Here is a 19,720-nt window from a genome sequence, read left to right on the forward strand (position 1 = left end):
TCTCCAGAACAGGAGGAGGGGACAGCTGTTTTAGAAATTAGTTGAAGGACAATATGAACCTTCTCATATATATTCCAGTCACAATGTCTTACTTCACCGTTTCATATTTATACACTCCGGTAAAGCCAGTTTGGAAATTTTGAGTGAGTTCCTCTGAGTATCCTAAACCCCAAGCCACATGGATGGGGGAAATTGAGAAGGCTGTCACATGCCTATGCTTAGTAAAATAACTTGCAAGTATAAACATCCCTTTTTCTTTGACTGACTCCAAATACATTTCACTTATAAAAAGAGTTAAAAATTTTGAAAATTGTCTTCCATTAATTGGTTCCTCCTCCTTCACTGGAAGAATGAGATGTAGAACTACATGCAGCACTATAGAGCTGAGGGCAGTGGTGGTGAGGCTGGTGGTGACTGGTGCACACACATAAACATACATATTTGCATATGTTAACATGAAAAATACCCCTGTTTCAGCATTGCAAATGAATACAGCAATCAATGGGACTGTTTGTGGTTTCCTGTAGGATACACGGGACCTCCCCAGCTGGAAAGCAGATAGAAAAGTACAAAAGTAATTATCTCCTTTTACAATATCCCTCATACCATATCGCCTCTGCCCATTTGCCATCCTGTGGGCACATGATTGTCAGTGGTTAGGAAACATGTAAGGCCTTCAGAGAAAGCGAAGGCAGAGCTTCTAGAGCCTTTCTGGAAGCATAATGAGGACTGTAGCCATTTACAAGTATCTATGCAAAGTTGTTTTTCACACAGGAATATGGTAACCCCTGAGTGCTTTCTGCAGGAAACCCAGACACATGGAGAATTTTAAAATGGGTACTGAAGAGCAGCCTTTTGCATCTCTCCTCTTCCAAAAAAGAAATAGAGGAACAAAAGTCCTAATGTGTAAGTTAAAAGCTAATATTTTCAGAAGTTACCTGTTAATTCAGGGGGTTGTTTTTTTCACTAAGTTTTTACACAAAGTACCAATCCTATCAAGACAACTATGAAAAAATCAGTCTATATTAGTGGACTGTCTGAAAATATGACAAAAAAATTCTTTAATCTATGGTGAGTTTCTATCCTCTTGGGATATTTCTATATTGCTTATTGTTTTGAGTTGAGCTGGCAAAATGCCAACTGCCCAATACAGAGTGTTAGAAAGGTCTCTGATACATGTACTTGTTCAGAAACATGCAAATGTGTTATGCCTTTCCATTATGTTATATAAATTCATGATTCTGTGATTGAGAAGAGGTTGGAAGCAACATTTAAATTAACTTAATATGAAAATTTTAAAAGTGCAAAACCAATTGTCATAAAAACCGCTATGTATTTTATTTAAAAAAAAATAAGTAATATTAAGATTTCATTAAATCCATTCAGTCTGGTTTTGTCAGCAGTATTTCATTGGAACATAGTGCTACATTATTTAATGGGTAAAACCTGAGTAAATATTTGACAACTTTGTTTGACATTTTATAGACTAGTTTATTAACAGATGGCTGTAATATTTTGAACATTAGTCTTAAGAGAAAAATAAGATCAGAGTGTTCTCCTAATCATTTAATGTACTGAAACATTTAGTGTTTTAAAGCAAATCCATGAAGTTGCTACGTACTGCAAGAGGGGAAAGTTAATTAGCTATTAGTACTACAAAAGATGCTGTCTGACTTGAGGACACAGAATGATTCATTAGTTGCCTAAGTGGATGATTTAAGGTCAAGTTTGCGTGCATTACACAATTTAGGGCTGTAATTTACTATAATTTGGAATGACAGAAGAATTGAATGTACATCCATTTTACAAAAGCACTACAAGGAAATGATGAAAAATATGTGATATTTGCTTTTTTTGTTGTTGTGTCGCTGCCAAACTAAAAATCACATTTCTGTCACTAAACATTTAGGAACTTGCTTAAAATTCTGTCTTAAAATTACTTTGTCCCTCCAGAAATTCAGATGCATTGTTCCCTTTAATTATATTTATTCTACTTTGCTCTACATAAAAACTAAATATTACAAGCACCTAAAGCTTGCATTATTATTAATGCTTGTGCATATTTGAACAGAACTTCATTGTGTAAGTTTTAGGGAGTAAAGCTGAAGTTTTGGCAACTGTCAAATTATTTTAGCATATAAACAGTTCTATTTGAATTTATCTGATTTCACACACAAAAATTTCCTTAAATTAGACTTACTTGAACAAGGTGTTGATTTTGTTATTTGACAGAAACTAGTAGGTGTAATTACAGTATCTGGGATGGTAAGTACAACACATGTAAAATTAGATTAAGAATTAATAAGAAAAGCATAGAGAACAAAACGGAAAACTTCATTAGAACATTACAGTTTGTTCCTTTCTTCCACTTAAAGAGCAATAGAATGAAATTGGAAAAGCTATAACACAGAGGATTGAAGACATGGAACATGTTTTGTAGTAGGAATAAACCAGGATTCGTTTTAGCCTGAAGAGGATATGATAGAGATCAGTGGAATCACAAGAGACATGGAGAAAGTGACTAGGGGATGATTATTGCGGGTCTTTCACAATACAAGGTCTCGCTGGCATCACATGCAGGAGCTCCCTGAGGGGCAGCTGCCACAGGCAACAATTTTAATGAGTACAAGGGCAAACTGAGGGATGAAAAACCCGAGGGCTACTGAAAGTGATGATAATACATCTGGCTACAGAAATTAAACCATAAATCCAAGAAAAGAGAGTGGAAGCATGGTTTTACTATAACCTTTCCTAGACAGAACTTGTGGTATAAAACAGTACTGGTATAAGCCTGCTGGTCTACATTATTAAATTTTGTAACAATTTGGTTGGTCCCTCAAAAGTTACTAAGTACGATGTTGAAGTTGTCTGAATATGATCAAACATAGCAAACGGTAGCATTTCTTGCCTTGTCACGACTTGCCATGAACAAGAAAGGTTATATTGTAAAGATTTGCACTAGATAAGACTTGATTCATAATTTTTTAAAGATAAGGTAGGAAAAATAATCATCCCGTCTTCGAAATGTGAAAGCTGGGTCGCAGGAACAGGACCGTGATGGGAGGTGGGAGCGGATTTGCGGGGGCTTTGCAGCAGCACGGAGGGGTTGGGGGGAGGTTGTGTTCGCGGCCCGGGCCTCCCCCCCAGCACCCCCAGCCCCAGGCACAGACACCCCGGGGCCCGGCCCGGCCCAGCCCGGGCGCAGAGGGAGGCGCTGCTTCGGGCTTGCCGGCGGGAACGAGACGCCTGAGGCGGCTCGGCCGCACGGAACAAGTCGCGGTTTGTTCCCTGCTAGCTGCTGCCCGTGCTCTGAAGCCAGGCATCTTTCACCCGCTTCCACCCGCGCTGCCGAGTCCCCTCCACTCGCTGCGTTCCCTCCTTTCCCACCTGCGCGGCTCCGGCTCGGCGCGTCCCTAGCGGCGCGCGGTTGTCATGGCGACCGCCGGGCCGTGATTGACGGCTCGGACAGGCCGTCAGCGCTCAGCTCTCCAAGCCCGCCTCGCAGGGACGCGACGCCAAGAACTACATGTCCCAGCATGCCATGCGGGGATCCCGCCCCAGTGGCATGGCTCTGGGGCGCGGGGCAGGATGGGGGCTGTAGGCGGCAGCCGGTGGCAGCAACTCCCTCTGCAGCCAAGACGCCCAGGAAATTACCTTCTGGCAGTGCTGGGGCCGTCTCCAGCTGCGATATAGGTTTAGACGATTCCATGCGATTTGTTAATATGAAGATTTGTGTTCTGCATATTTTGTAGTTTTGATGCATAAAAATAATTTAGTTTGCTTCGCTGCAATGTAAAACACAGGAGACCCAGAGTATTTTCCTCTGTGCGAAGCACACAGTGCTGGTCTTTGATGCCACTCCGAGGTCCAACTAACCTTCTCATGGTAGGCAGAAGGGTTCCTTGCTGTCTTCTGTTTCAATCCGTACAGCTAGGAAGTTTCCTCTCCTAAAATGCCTCCTACTCTCCTTGGTTTGGCTTTGGCCTTATTTTACCTCTTCTTTTTGTACCGGTGCACGCAGGGGGTATTAGCAGCACGAATTAGGCAGCTGAAGACTGGACACGGTTATCCGTGGCAGCAATGCCAAAGGGATGGTTTCCGCAGTGCAGTGAAACTGGCCCAGACCCAGGGCAGGAGAGCGTTTTCTTTGAAGTACGGTTAAATAACTTTAATAGCTTAATTGTGTATGAGTGGAATGACTTAAGCATGTCAGCCGTTCCACTCAGTTCACTATACCACTAACTGCCCTTCATAACTACAGTTCTGTGACCTGAAAGGAGTTTTTTGTTTGTTTGGAGGGGAGTAGGGGGTGTTGTTTGTTTGTTTGTTATGACGGGTGGAACACAGCTATTTATAACATAAACATTAACTTTATTTCCCCTGGTGCAGAAGCCTAGGTCAATAAATCTAGAGCCGGCACTACCGCCCTGTAGCAAGTGTGGATTACAGAGCGGAGAGCCGCCCGTCACGTGCGGCAGGAGGGAGATGCACAGCCGGAGGTGAGACACACCGCGTGTGCCGGTGTGCACAGCACAGCCCCGCACAGAGGTCGGGAGGGCGCGGGGGCGGCCGCCGACACAGGGCGGCGGACACTGAGCTCCCACAGCCGCCCCCGCGGCGGCAGGACCCCCGGAGGCCGGGGAGAGGCAGGACCGGGACGCGGGGACAGGTACGGCTGGAGCCTTGAACAGCGCGGGGGGTGTGTGGGAAGTGTGCTATCGATCCCCGCCTTTTGGGTTCGCAGTGCCGCGGTGCACGGGAGCGGCAGGGGCTGCCCTGGCGGCGGAGCGGGATGCTGGCGGCGTCGGGAGGCACCGTCGGCTCCCGCGTCCGTCCCCTGCGCGCCCCGCAAGGCTGCGGCAGCCGAGCTGAGGGCGGGGTGCTGTGAGCCTCCAGCGCTGCGAAGGGAAGGGAAAGGCAGATGAGCCGGGGGCGGCCGTGCCAAGGGTACGGGCTGTCCTGACAGCCCCGGCTGTGACCGCCCCGGCTCGGCGCGGGTTACGTGGGACATGGCGCGCTGTTCCTCTCTGGAACGATGCCTCCAGCCCACCGTATGCACCAGAGGTGTATTTAGGGTTTTTTGGTTCATTTTGTTTGTTTTGGTTTTGTTTTTTAAATCCAGCACAGGACTACTGTAGTATCAAAGTAGGGGTTAACTTAAGGAATGCTCGATCATCTGTGAGAAACATGAGTGGAATACAATACAGCATATTGTATTGTATCCCGCGGGACAATGAAGACCTGATAAAACAGGAGCTGAACTTTTTTAAGCCTCTGTATGGGTCTATTCTTAGTGTTAAACTGCTGATTAAAAACTTTTCCTGCCTTCTCTGGCAGCTGGAGAAATTGAAGGTCTTGAACCATATGTGAAACAGACTGGTGTTCTGGTGTGTGCAGAGGCTGTTGGAGGAGACTGGATGTGACTGAGCAATTTTTACAATCAATCTTGCTGAGGATTTTTTGTTTGAGTTATATAAAAAACTATTCTTATGTAAATCAAACCCACTTTGGCTAGTAAGACACATCTTTAAATTTATTCAGAGACTAGGCTGTCTCCTCAGTTCTTAATGTCCACAATCTTTTATCTGAAATAAATGTTCCTGGCTACCTCTTAAGTACTTTATAAAGCACTTATAAAATATTTGAGACTCAGTGAATTTAGTATCAGTTCAAAATCTAAACATACTGAATACTATAGAGAGTAATGTCTCAAACCATGTTTTATAAAGTTCTCATCTAATCTTCCCCCTCATACTCAACTAAAATTGGAGCCTCTTTAGCTAATCACAATGCTTGAATACAGTTACCTTTTGGTCTTTTTGTTTGGTTCATGATTGCTGTTAGTTTGCACTGGGTCTTTTATGGCTGAAGAAATAGACATAATCTTATTAAATAACAAGTTAATGTTCTCGCGTAATTTATGTGAATTGCAATTTGTCATGGCTACATCTCCATTTCCAAGAGTGAACGAATGTATTACTAACATCGATGAAAAATGCTGTTTGTCTTGAAAATTCCATTTCTTTCAAGGGCTGGACATAGGCTTGTTGACATGGGGGGAAATACTAACTACAGCAGTAGATAAGTTTTCCAGAAGAGTGAGTGCTCATGAGAGGCTTTTGGTGCTCTTCTGGACACAGAAGGAAATGAGTCAGGATGTCTTGCATATATGCTCTGGTTATCAAGTGAGAGAGGAAGAAGCTTTCAGCAAGTGACTCCATAATTCCAAATGGACAGTAATTCCACTATTAACATAAGTGCCCTAGCAGCCTATCTGCACATTTAAGAACTTACTCAAACTTTTCTTTGAGTTCTGCAGAACATGTGCAATAACACAAGAAATGTTGAAATTCAGTGTAATGTGCAAGTGCCTTTCACAGAAGATAAACATCTTTGGAATCCAGGTTGTTAGTACAGACCAGTCTGGGGTTACTATATGCATGCTTGCATGTTTTTCAAGTGACACGGACTGCTTTTCATTTCAGAGATGGAAAATCCTGAAGTGGCTGTGAGCAGCTGCGGTGCTCACAATGATGAAAACCTTTGCAGCTACAAACGACATCCATCAGTATCACAGGAGGGGCTTTTGGAAGACCAGCTCAGAAGAAAGTTAAAATTTTTCTTCATGAACCCGTGTGAGAAATTTTGGGCCCGGGGCAGAAAGCCTTGGAAACTTGGGATTCAGTTACTCAAAATAGTAATGGTTACAGTTCAGGTGAGTACCTATGGAAGCAGAAACTCTTCTTATCCCTTGGGAAGTCAAATGAGTGAAGGTGACAAGCTATTCATGGTGTGGTGCAGAGAAAGGGAAAGTATGATAGACTGCAAAACCACCTGATTTGCGTATATGTACCTTAGATCCCAGGTGGTATAATTTTCTCCTAAAACTATTGACTGAAAAAATAGCTTTCCTAAGAGTAGTGATAAAAGGAACCATGTTTAAGGGTTCAACTTAATTTCTTACTTTACTTTTTTTCTTTCTTGTTTTTCCCCCAATGGATGGCATCTTTACACATCTGTTACCCCAATACCTGCTTCACTGTTGTGTTTGAGGGAAGGAAAAGTCACCTGTGTTTCAATATCACAGTGATAGGAACTGAAAGGGGTGACATTTTTTTATGATGTGTCCTTATATCTTGCATATGGTATACAAACTTGCATTGAAAAAAACCTCAGAAATTCTTTACCACTTTCTCTCTCTCCTAGCCTTGCACTATAGATTTCATATAACACATTTATCTGCTGCCCAAAACACAATTGTTTGTCTGAAAGTTCTGTGGTTAAGGAGGAAGAAGGTCTTTAATAAAAACTTTCTAACGCCTCAGGTGATGATCCTTCAGAGTTGTCCATATGTGATTTACCTTTATGGTGGTGTCAGTCCTATGAAAGTACCCATACAGAGAAGAATGTTTTCCATGGTTACATGAATGATGGGACAAACTGTAAAAATTAGAGTTCTTCTGTTGTACATGTGGCAGCATGTTTGTGTCCCTTATTGCTGCAGTTTTAATTATGTCTTCATTCTCTGATTGTCATCTCTCCCATTTTGCAACTAATAGTAAAATTTGATAGTGGAAGAACCTAAATAAAAAAGAAACTAATGCTAGTCTTTTCAGAGAAAATCTGCCTGTAGGTAATTCAGTATTAGCATTGTTGGTTTGCTGCTGTATTCCTGTGTGCCCAGAATGCTGAGCTTGCCCACAGATCATCTCAGTATCTTTGTAATTGAATTACCCTTATCAAAACCTATGTATCGAGTTTGAATCATGGCCATAAAACTAATCAGTAGGCTACCGATTCAGACTTATCTCTGATAAGTTTCTTCACAATACACCTGACCCCAGATCTGAAACAATAGTCAAGAGAATTGTTAGCTCCCAGAAAAAATGCACTGCATACTTCTAGAAACCTTTTCCAGCCTGGATAATAGCTAACAGGATTTTTTGCTAACTTTTCATGAGCAGTTGTATTACATTTTTTTACCAGCTTCAGAGGTTATCCTGTTATAAGCACAGTTTTGTTCAGTTATTCTCTAAGCAACTTTCACAGAAATCTGAGGGAGAGATGTTTGTTTTTTGAGTTGTCCCCAGTTTACCTTTTGTATGCTGGATTAAGGTCTTCAAAGTGGGGTCTTGTTAAGTCTTGTCCTGCCTTTTTGGCTGAGGAACTCTGATATTCCCCAAGGCAATTCAATTGACGCCAGGCTGAACTAACAAAACAAGTGTAACAGTATATAGGGAGCTTGAATTTGAGATGGTATGCTTTTCTTTGTAAAAATGAGAGTCCTTGGCCAAAATGCTGGTAAACATGTTAGAAGAGCATTCTTGAGACCCACTCTTTAAGTCACGCTTGCTTTTGATCAGCTGTGAAATGGAGCAGCCTGCATGTGACTGTCATGTCTACCAGCATGACAAAAGAGTGGCTGTTTGTAACACAGGATTCATATATTAATCCAGAAGCACACTTTGTCTTTAAACAGGAAATGTAAATGTCTTTTTCAGTTGGTGGTTTTTGGATTAAGCAATCAAATGGTGGTTGCCTTCAAAGAAGAGAACACTGTTGCATTCAAACATCTCTTCTTGAAAGGATATATGGACAGAATGGATGATACCTATGCTGTATACACACAAACAGACGTCTATGATCAGATATTCTTTGCAGTAAACCAGGTGAGGATTGTTGCTGCAATGTATAAAATATCCTCTTTGCCTGGGTACCTTTTCTTGAACTGAACTTCTGTGCCAGTTGCTTAAGACTAAAACATCAACTCATTTAGGTGTTCTGTCATTGCTGGAGCATTGTACTTTTGGTGACATCCTTAAAGCTAATCAGTATACTAGTTCTAGAGTAAAAGCAGTCCTTGGATCTGAGCCAGAATTTTGTGCAAGGCTTTCCAGTAAGAACTGTAAAGAGAAAAATATGATAAGCAAAAAGGTATTTCGATCCAAATCCTGTACTTACTGTTTTTGTCAAACACCTGGAAGTGTTTGAGGGCTCAGCTGTAGAGTGGTTTAGGTTTCACAGTTCTTTAGGTGATCTTTTAAATAAGAGATGGGTTATGACAAAGATCCAAACACTTCTGGGTTTGCTTTGTTTTGTTGTTTTGTTCGGTTGGTTGGTTTGGGATTTTGGTGGGGTTTTTGTGTTAGTTTGTTTATTTGTTTTTCTCAGAAACTAACAGTTTTGGTGCCATTTAAGTTGGTTTGTTTGTTCTGAACTTTAGTACTTACAGCTGCCCAACATCTCTGTTGGAAACCATGCTTATGAGAAGAGGGGAGCAGAAGAGACAGCTCTGGCCATTTGTCAGCAGTTCTACAAGCGAGGAATCATCTGCCCTGGAAATGACACCTTTGATATAGACCCAGAGATTGTGACTGGTGATGAACCTAATCTATTGTATCAGTTCTTTGGGAGGAGGGACCCTACATTTACAAAAAATACTTAAAAAGCCCCCCACAGTACTTATGATCTTGCCACATGATCTGTATTGAACTTATGATCAGCCAAAACTGGTAAGAAAAGTGCTGTGTAACCACTAGCCTTCACCTCCAGGGTAACAATCTTTTATGTCTATTGCCACAAAAATGTGATGAGTTGTTCGCACTGATGGTCATCTAATATAGGTATTTGGGACTAATTTCAGGAGCCTTCCCTCTGAATTCATGATGATTAACTTGGCAGGTGTCCAGGGGAGCTAGTGTATTTGCCAGCTTCTAAAATGACTCCTCACTCAAGCATGCTATCTTGTCTGGTATAGCCAACGGCTCATTGCAGCCTCGGGAGTGGAACAGGCAGATTACGGTAAAAGAACATGATAACCCATGAGATATTGTTGTGAGTCCTTATCCATTCCAGAGTGCTTGTATATTGAGCCAATGACACCGTTAGACAACACAACAGTGGGAAAGCACAATTTGAATTTCACTCTGGATTTCCACAGGTGAGGAGGAACGAGCACCTCCTGTGTTGGGGTATTGGTGCATTTTCCACATGAAAAGCTAATATGATGCTCTGTTGCAGACTGGTGACAGTGCAACTTATGTTCAATCTGAAGGCAATCAACCTCCAGACTGTTCGACACCATGAGCTCCCTGACTGTTACGATTTCACTCTGAGGGTATGTGGAAGCCTGATATGTGTCTTTCTGTTCAAAACAAGAAATTGATCTTGCTGGTTTACTGTACATAGTCAGTGCAGATATTTTCTGAAGAGTGTTGGGCACCAATGGGTCAGTGGTGTCTGGATTACTCTGTCATGCCTTAGAGTACCCTGTAAATAACCATCAGTTGTGACTGGGACGTTAAGCTTTGAGGGATTGTGATGTGATCCTGAAGCACTTGCTTGGCTTACAGCCTCTTGTGTTCTAATCCATGTGAAGTACAATCGAAGCATAAATCTCTTCTCTTTAGAGAGATGCTTCTGGGAAAGGTGGTTTTCAGTTCATAGGGGACTGAGAAAGCAGTTTAAAAGAATTTCACCTACTAGGTAGTTATCAGGCAATTTGTGGCAAATACATCTTTCACCAGATTTTTGTTTCTCTGTGACAGCATTTATTTGAAGAACCTGGAATTACCTTAAGCTTAAACAAGTTTGGTAACTTATCCCCTATAAGAATAATTCTGAATCATTATGCAAGCTTAGCAATACAATGGGCTTCATATATAATGGTTTAACTTTATAAAAACATGAACCTTTTATGTTTGTTGTGGTTTCTGGGTGTTTTGTCTTTTTTTTTTCAATACAGATAGTGTTTGACAATAAAGCACACAGTGGAAGAATTAAAATAAGTCTAGACAACGATATAGAGATCAGGGAATGCAAAGACTGGCATGTTTCTGGATCAAGTAAGTGGCATAAATGTGTTCAAATTTTCAAGCTGAAATTTTGCTTCATGAGCACAATATTTGTTAACTTTTTCTTTATTAAAAGATGAAGCACCATTGACATATAGTCTCTAATATGTGAACTCTACATCCTGACTTTCTAAGGAGTCATTGTTCTTCAACCTCTGATCTGAAATCCTGGGAACCCAACCACACCATTACTTTCCTTAGCAGTTCTCAAAGCTTGCACCACTAATAATGTCAAACAAAAAATTTTTCCATGCTTCACTGTGCATCCTTTTGGCTTTGACTACTGCACTTACACTGCTCATTTCCTAAGGTAGGGCTGTGAACTGTTCTAGCACCAGGCAACAGGACACATGATAGTGGTGGAAAGTTGAAACTGATTTACTCTTGTTTCAGGACTTAGCACTAGGGAAGATAAGGAAGCACTGTTGCTAGGGCTTGCTGGAATGAAATGGTTAAACACTTCTTACTGTTGCTTAAATGTTGTTTGCTGTGTATTTGAGATGTACAGTGGTTGAATTACTTATATAGTGGCTCACAAGAGTAAGCCAGCTTTATTGGCAGCTATTTGGTCTGGTCAAAACATCATATGACCTTTTTTATTAGAGAAAATAATCTCTTTGGTAGTCAGAAGCTTTATAGAACTTTAAATTCCACTATTTTTTTTTGAAGTATGCAATAGGATGAACCAGGTCCCTTTCTTCTACTTTTGCCACTTTCCCCGTTGCTATGCCTATGTTAGGGAATGAAAAGCGCACAGTGAAAACTGAGAGTTGGTATTTTTTTTAAATATCCAGACTGGAATGAATTTTGAGGCATTTAGTTAGGTGCATCACAGAGTACAAAACACACCCACGAACGCGAGTTCCACCAAACACTGCTGGGCTTGCTCGCCGCCGTGCCGGGAGTGCCCAGCAGAGGCCGATGCCTGCCCGCCCGCTGTCCTCGCTCAGGGTCCACGCTCGGGTCTGAGGTTTGCCTCTCTAAAAGTCTTCAAAACCATCTCCTGGACTACCCCGTATTATTTTCTGAAAATAAATGAAAAATAGAAAGGTAATGATTGCAATTGGATAATAACAACTTGTTGCTGTACCGGACTATGCTGCGAAAACCACTCAAATGGCAGCAGTACATGCAGCAAGAAGCGGGTGGGCTTTTTCTGAGTAGTGCAGTTTGTGAAGTCAGCCAGAACTTCGGTAACCCATTCTATGTAATTGCTGCATCTTCTTGCAAATTTAGCATTAAGTTGTCTGAGGTTTTTTTCCTCCCTCATTCTTTTAGCATTAAAAATCAAATCCTTATACAGTCTCGCCTAGTTTCAGAAGTACGATAGGTATAAAAACAAACAAAAAAAAGATGTCTAGTGGTAGATTTGTTGCAAAATTTGACCTTAGATTATCAAGAATGTGAATTTTAGTAACATAAGAGATGGACAACTCATGTAGCTCAAGGCTGATCTTGCTAGCTGAGCAGCAGTACAGATTATCTATACTGCTCTAGGACAGAAAACCTATCTGATAGTCAAATAGTGGTCTGAAAAAGAAGATACTGTAAAGTCCCTAGGTTTTGTTTGGTTGGTTGGTTTTTGTTTTGTTTTGTTTTTGCGAAGTTCCGTTACTGCAAAGGCCATTCCAGTGCTTGTAAAATGTTTAACTCTTGCCTCTAATTCTGCAGGGCTCTAAGAAGGAATCACACTCTGGTATATTTTGATGTATAAGCATTCCTAAATTTACTCATGTAGTATCTATAGTGCAGATGCACTTTGTGTCTCGTATGAAAATGTCGGATAAACTTCTGTGGGAAAAATGCTAAGATTTTTCTTTTCAGTTGTATAAACACAGTTAACATCAAAACAACAAAACTTCAACACTCCAGATGATTAACAAAATGATATGCATCTGACAATAAACGTGTGCATTTTTGTTTTTGCAGTACAGAAGAACACTCATTACATGATGATCTTCGATGCTTTTGTCATATTGACTTGTCTGGCCTCATTGGTACTTTGCACACGATCAGTGATTAAAGGAATTTGGCTCCAAAGGGTGGGTATAACTCCTTCCTTGGAAAGTCTCGTCTTATATTAGTCTGATTAACTGTTTTCTTTCCTCCTTTGCCCTAGGAATTTGTAAGCTTTTTCCTGTATTATTATAAGAAAGAAGTGTCTTTTAGTGATCAAATGGAGTTTGTCAATGGATGGTACATCTTGATTATGGTTAGTGATGTCTTAACTATTGTTGGATCAACACTAAAGATGGAGATACAAGCCAAGGTAAGCTTTTTACACTGTCAAGTGGAAGCAAAACTGCTTCTGTCCGACCTAGGTTTAAATCTCTTGGGTGACTTTATGCTGGTTATACTTGATTCTGAGTGGCATGAAATTTTAGAACTCTTTCTTCTCCTCTGTTGTAACTGATAGGCGTTGCTTCCAGTACTAAGACATAAAATCTTCAAATATCACTAGATAATATAGTTCTAATTATCTTTGCTTCTTGTGACTCTGAGGAATAAAATGAACTTAATATCTGAAAGTTTAAGACTATTGACTTCCTCTTTTTCTCATTTAAGAACAATTCTATCTGCTCATTTGATGGATTTTTTAAAATTTAGCATTTAACTTTTTGAATCCTGTTTAACAAATGTTTAACTAGCACAGAATCTCTCTCCTTAAATATAACTTTGCTGCTTTCCCAGCCTCTGGTTTCCAGTATGTACATAACAGTCAGCCAGAGACAGGTTCTAGGTCCTCAGTTTCTAAAGTAAACTTGATATAGAAAAAAACCCCAAAGCTGTAAAATCGTATTATGTGCAGCCAGAATTAGAGAAGAAAACTTATTATAATATGCTATCCAGAAACACTCTGATATTCAGATAATGTTATTTTTCACAAGATCTGTAACAGACTTTGAAGTGTGACATTGCAACATAATGGACTTTGGACAGTAGTGATGAAAGCATGAGGCTGAAATCCATCTGCTGACAGCTCAACTATCATGAACACCCTGTACAAATTGCCCTATCTTACCTTAGGAACTACACACTCAGTTCTTAAGAATAGAAAGAACCTATGAAGAAGTTGGCTACAGTAAGAGATAGCTACGTCCTGCTTTGGGAAAAGCAAAGAAGAGAATAAGATTGGAATCAGGTCTTGCATTTGGGATTCTGATCTCATATTATAAATACATCTGTTTATACGTGTTTCTTTTCTAAGAAAGTATTTTACTTAAATTCTTCTCTATGGTACATTTCACTTCATTTTGCAAATCTTGTGAACCATAATAACAAGATCTTGCTCCATGTCACTGTATGAAAGTGGTTGAATATCAAGTTCACATTAAAGTAGCCTAAATTTGTTTCTTGTCAAGCTCCAAATGAATTATGTTAATAGAAAAGATTAGCCAATATTTATCCATTGCCAATATCTGTTTATTTGTCATTATCTATCTATAATATCTATTATCTGTATTTTATTCTTAGGAGAATAATAACAGAAATGAATGAAAACTTCTTATTCAAGTAAGCTGTCATGATCCATTTCAGAGTAGAGCTGCAGTTCAGGAACAGGTTATATGCTAACTTGGATGAAAACAGGCCAGTATGTATAGATTGAAAAAACCAGTGAAGTGCCAATAAAATATAAATGAAGTTCTGGTTAGAATTACGTAGAAGCTAATTAGTCTTCTCCTTGATAGTTTTCTACATCTCATAGTTCCCAACTACCTAACAAGATCCTGCTTAGTATTTCTCTGAGCAATGCTGACAAGTCATGCTCTTTTTTACAAACAGCTTTTTCTACCTACTGGAAAAATCTTCTTTCTTCCGTGGTTCTAAATTCATGTCTATACTGTCCTTTGGGATGCAGTGGAGAAATTCCTAAGCTGCTCTGTGGAATCTGTCCTTGCAGATTCCACAAGCAATTGCTGCAGATCTGGAAGCAGCATAAAAATGTTTGCAGTGCCACTCTGCAGATCTTGGTGAGCCAGGTACAGAGGGGGTGCCTCTGCACCTGCAGCACACCTGCCCATTTGGTCTGGCAAATGAAGCTCATCTTGTCAGTCTGTTTTACAAACAGTCCTGTGTAAAGGCATATGAAATGAGTTACACTTGAAAGTGCCCTTGTTCTCTAATGCATATTACCTCAAACTAATTTCTAATAGGAGAGTTTGAGAAGGAAAAAATGTTTCTTACCAGATCTATGTAGTAATGAGAGTCACAATTTAGAACCTGCCAGTTGTTATAATAATTAATTTTTTTCTTTCTTATTTTAATTCTTTATTTGTTCTCATTTTTTTCAGAGTCTGACAAGTTATGATGTCTGTAGCATACTCCTAGGAACATCCACTATGCTTGTGTGGCTTGGAATCATTCGCTACCTAGGTTTCTTTCAGAAGTATAATGTAAGGATCTCCTGAGATCTTCGTACTGTTGGTATTTATTCTGCTTGTTGCTATATGAGGACCGAAAGAAGTGTCTGGTTGAATTCTAATTGTTTGCATTGCTTTGTGCAGCTTCTCATCCTAACACTGAGGGCAGCATTACCCAATGTAATGAGGTTCAGCTGTTGTGCTGCTATGATCTACCTGGGCTATTGTTTCTGTGGATGGATTGTACTGGGACCATACCATGCAAAGGTAATGTACTTAAATGAAAAAAGACAACTTGTTTTCTAAGTTTCCACGCCAAGACTTCCCTTAATATAAAAATAGTGCATCTTCAACATGATGCTGCTCTGTTTGAGGAGTCTGACTTCCATGACTCAATCAGACTATCCTCGAGTTATGAAAGCTCTGAGTCAGAAGTGGAAGCTGCTGTGACTCCCAATCATATGCTGATATTTTGAGAAATATTTTTCATTTTGCAGAACACTAGTGTCACACAAAAACTTTGGAAATATTATGCTTTTCCCTTTAAAAAGAGAAATTGGCTTATTTGAATTGAATGTGTATATGTATAGGAGGTGACAAACCTTGCTCATTCCTCAAATGTTTTACTGTTTGCACTTTGTGTAGTATCCTTCATGTAGGAAGAGTTCTGAGGCAGTCAGTTTTCAGCTGTGTGTCTTCTTCATGTTACATACAGTCTTTATATCCAAATAAAGTGGTGACAGATGTCTTCTTCCCTCCTCTCTAGTTTCGCTCCCTTAACACAGTTTCTGAATGCCTTTTTTCACTGATCAATGGAGATGACATGTTTGCCACCTTTGCAAAAATGCAACAGAAAAGTTACTTGGTTTGGTTATTCAGTAGGATCTACCTCTACTCCTTCATCAGTCTGTTCATCTATATGGTGCTGAGTCTCTTCATTGCACTCATTACAGATACATATGAAACGGTCAAGGTAAGCATAGACTATTCATTTGCAGTAACAGTGCAAGATTGGTGCTATCAAGACTCTCATCTCCCCCATATTTTAACTTGCAGTGCATGCCAATCTAAAGAATAAATATAATGACCACTTTTGAGGATGTAGAGGGATGACAGGAAGGTTTTAATTCCTCTCTACTTCATTTTTCTTACAAAGTCTATTTTCCTGCTCCCATGAAAGCTAAATACCTCCTAAAAAGCAGTATTTTCACACTAGGTTCTGCAAATATTCGAATCTCAGACTTGAACAATCTCTAAAAATGGTCTGGGAAGAATTTGAGTTATTGTACATTTTAGCCTTTTTAAAGGTTTAATTAAATATCAATTTTTAGCACTACCAGCAAGATGGCTTTCCAGAGACAGAACTTCAGAGGTTTATATCACAGTGCAAAGACTTACCAAACTCTGGCAGGTACAGGTTAGAAGAGGAGAATTCTGCGTCTCTCTTCTGTTGTTGTAATGGTATGTATCTATATTAAAATTTTATGTTAAGGTATATGCAAAAGTGACACACTACAAAATGTCCTTGCTATAAACTTCATGAAGAGTTCTTCAGTTTTGGGAGTGGAGAGGGAAAAAACCAAAATACAAACCCCCTAATCTAATGCTTTAGAATGTAATACTTCAGCAAAAAGTCTGCAGCCAACAAATTTCTTAGAAGAGGTGAGGGAACCACTTTCAAATTAAGAATCATTTAGCATGTGAAAAATGGTACAGAAAGTTAGATAATAAATACAGTAACTTGGGAACCCCATATGTGTAATGTGCAAGCATTAACATTTCTTGTATTCACTGCAACAGGCAGGACTTAGAGAATTTATTCAACGTTTTGTTATCCACTTTTTAATGACACCTTGTGCAGTAAGGTTTCTTAACTTAAATGGTAACAGGCCTGAAACTTGGGGACAAAATCAGCTTGTGAGGGTTTTAAGACAGCATGCACTTGGAAAACATTGTCTAACTTTCACTATGGAGAACAAAGCCTTCAGTTATTTGAAGTTTTGTTTCTTCAGGGATACTGATTGTAGGATATGTAGTTTATATTTAACCAGACAGGCAGCAACTGAGTCTTGCCTGTTCAAGGGCCTTTTAGTTGGAGAGTCATGAAATATTTGCCACTTGATTAAAAAGATCAAAGGTGTTTGCAGCTCCTTGGTATTGGGCTTTTCTCATGTGCTATATTGTTATATGCTAGATAGAATATATGTATGAGGTGCAGAAGATGGGGATATATTTTGGATCAGGAAGATGACAGAGGCTGCTGTGAGCCAGTCCCTGTTCTGACCCAGTGCCTTTCTGGAGATAAAAGTGTGGGATGAAGCAGAGCAGGGCATCTTGCTCCTGGGTAAAGGGCACAGACATGTTAATATTTCCTTTTTTTGGATACATCTCTCAGTTTAACAGGCAAGAAGGCCAACATGAAGTGGGACAGGGTGGGGATCTAAAAATTTTCCCTCTGTGCAATAGAGATCAGGTGTCTAACAGTGCATTCTCATGTTGGTTCATAGCAGTTTCTTATCAATGTATGTCAAATTACTAATTAAATAGTTCAGTTGCATTTTTAAGGCTTCTTGTACAATGAAACTATTATTTTGATGCATGCACTTAATAACTTTCCTCCCCTCTCTTGTACAGGTTGTAGTGAACATATTTAATGGATTGTGGGAGTGTGTCATGAGGCTTCAAAGCAGCACACACTGCAGGAACTGGACAATGATGCTGGTGGAAACCCTTACATCTAAATGCTGAATTCACTTTTCTCAAAAAGCAGTGTAGGCCTGTGGCAGAAGCTTATGCTAAACTTGCAGACTTTTTGATTAGATACTCACAGCTAGTTCAGAGGGTTTCAGTGTTTGTTTTTATTAGCTTTATTCTATTTGTTTCCTCTGTTAAATTGTACTAGAATGCAAGGGGCATTAAAAAGCTGTCTGTATTCAGAGACTTGCCTAGATTATAAGAGTAGACTAGAAGTGCAGTGCTAGACAACTGCAGCTTTGAACATCAACCTAACCCTCAGTACTTCTGCCATTATCTGTCTATGGCTGACCTGTTACTGAATGAATGAAAGCTCACTCCAGAGCCCTCAGAATTTTTTGTCTATTTGCACTCATAGTAAAAATAAAAACTATGGAATTTGGTACAATTTGTTTCTGTAGTCATTACAGTGAGTTGATGCACAAACCACTCTAATACAGCTGAAAGCATAAAATAAATATTTATTTAAACAGAAGTACCACTTAATGTAAGTGGCAGTCTCTTCTCTTCTGGCCAGGGATATGCCAGGCTGAACTGGAGTTTGAAGGGTGAGTTGAATGGAGAAATGCAAATATTATCCTATATCCAGCATTAGGTAGGATCAGTTAGTCTTCAGCTTAACACTGTGTGGACCTTTCAAAATATCTGTTTTTTAAATTTGAAATCTTCCTCTGGTTTACAAGTCTGTAAGTGTGAAGTATAAACTAAGTTAAATACACAGAAGATATGTCTCTCAGAGTCATATGTCTTCACACTTTAGAAACTAAATGTTTCCTACCAACCTAATAACCTGCTACTGTCAGTGGCTCTCTGAAACATTAACGCTTAGAAAAGTTCAGTTTTGACAACTTAGTTTATATACTTTGTTGATTGTGATACCATTTAATAGGTGTCTTATTTTCTATAGTCTATTCACTCTGGGAGAACAGAAAGCCAAAGGGAAGCATATTTTTGATAACTTGCATTTGTGAGCACCATGACTGGAACTGTGTGTGACAATGTATAATGCTGTGGAGAACACTAAACATGTTCTGTCTGAATGCTTACACATTGTAAATGAGCTACAATAAACACTTCCAGCTGCAGTAAGTATTGGCTGCATCAGTATTCATCTTAAATGTGTTGCCAGGTTAATATAGGAACTTTGTTTATTAATAACACTATGCAATTTCTGGCATGAAACAGTGAGTGGAGTGTGTGAACTTGGATTTCCTGTAGTCAGGATTGTTCCTGTGGACTCTGGTAACAACCTGTTTCCAGTTGATCCCATTTAACAGCATTTCAGAGTTTGCCATAGAAACAAATATTCAAGTATTAAACCTTACACTAAAAACACTCTTCAGATTCATCGGACAAACAAAATACAAGGTGTAGGCAGAGCAGATCTGAACAGTATTGGAAAGTTTTGTGTATTGAGGCCTTTGCCTTTTAACTTTCACCTAAGATTGAAGACTTTTGGAGCTTTTCAAGAAGACATGAGGCAGTCTTACTCAAAAAGCAAACTCCTTATGGATCTTTGACAACCCACAAAATACGATGTGCAAATCACTATTGTATAAAGTACTTTGTGCAAGAAATTCTGACAAGGATGTCAAGCACTTTATCAATGAAATGCAGAAGGCTGATTTACAAGGTTTTTTCACACAGAGTTAAGAGAAAGCTAAGATGAATTATTCACCTAAAATGCAGGTGCATTTTGTAAACAGCTATGGAATATTTTGTTTTCCAAAACAGTTATAAGGCAAGTAGTCT

At 39.7% G+C, this 19,720-nt stretch overlaps 1 protein-coding gene across 2 annotated transcripts; it reads left to right on the top strand.

Moving 5' to 3' along the window:
* The first annotated feature begins 730 nt into the window (after positions 1–730).
* MCOLN3 (mucolipin TRP cation channel 3) lies at positions 731–18,591 on the top strand. Of its 2 annotated transcripts, none has more exons than XM_071565286.1 (14): positions 731–906; positions 6,486–6,715; positions 8,502–8,669; positions 9,224–9,377; positions 9,856–9,940; positions 10,021–10,117; positions 10,745–10,844; positions 12,783–12,895; positions 12,973–13,122; positions 15,146–15,247; positions 15,359–15,481; positions 15,981–16,187; positions 16,546–16,675; positions 17,849–18,591. In XM_071565286.1, the coding sequence occupies exons 2-14, from the start codon at positions 6,488–6,490 to the stop codon at positions 17,866–17,868; spliced, it is 1,677 nt and encodes a 558-aa protein (XP_071421387.1). In that variant the 5' UTR covers positions 731–906; positions 6,486–6,487; the 3' UTR covers positions 17,869–18,591. The 2 variants fall into 2 exon arrangements, with proteins under 2 accessions (XP_071421387.1, XP_071421388.1); XM_071565287.1 differs by lacking the exon at positions 731–906 and adding an exon at positions 4,500–4,669.
* Positions 18,592–19,720: the final 1,129 nt, after the last annotated feature.

This window comes from Pithys albifrons, chromosome 10 (assembly GCF_047495875.1).
Source record: "Pithys albifrons albifrons isolate INPA30051 chromosome 10, PitAlb_v1, whole genome shotgun sequence".
NCBI classification, from domain to species: Eukaryota; Metazoa; Chordata; class Aves; order Passeriformes; family Thamnophilidae; genus Pithys; species Pithys albifrons.

Excerpts from the sequence above, each read along its gene's own strand:
- MCOLN3 (XM_071565286.1), top strand. The coding sequence starts at position 6,488 with ATGGAAAATCCTGAAGTGGCTGTGAGCAGCTGCGGTGCTCACAATGAT. Across the intron at positions 9,941-10,020 it reads TTCACTCTGGATTTCCACAG|ACTGGTGACAGTGCAACTTA; the intron begins GTGAGGAGGAAC and ends GCTCTGTTGCAG. Across the intron at positions 15,248-15,358 it reads GTTTCTTTCAGAAGTATAAT|CTTCTCATCCTAACACTGAG; the intron begins GTAAGGATCTCC and ends TGCTTTGTGCAG.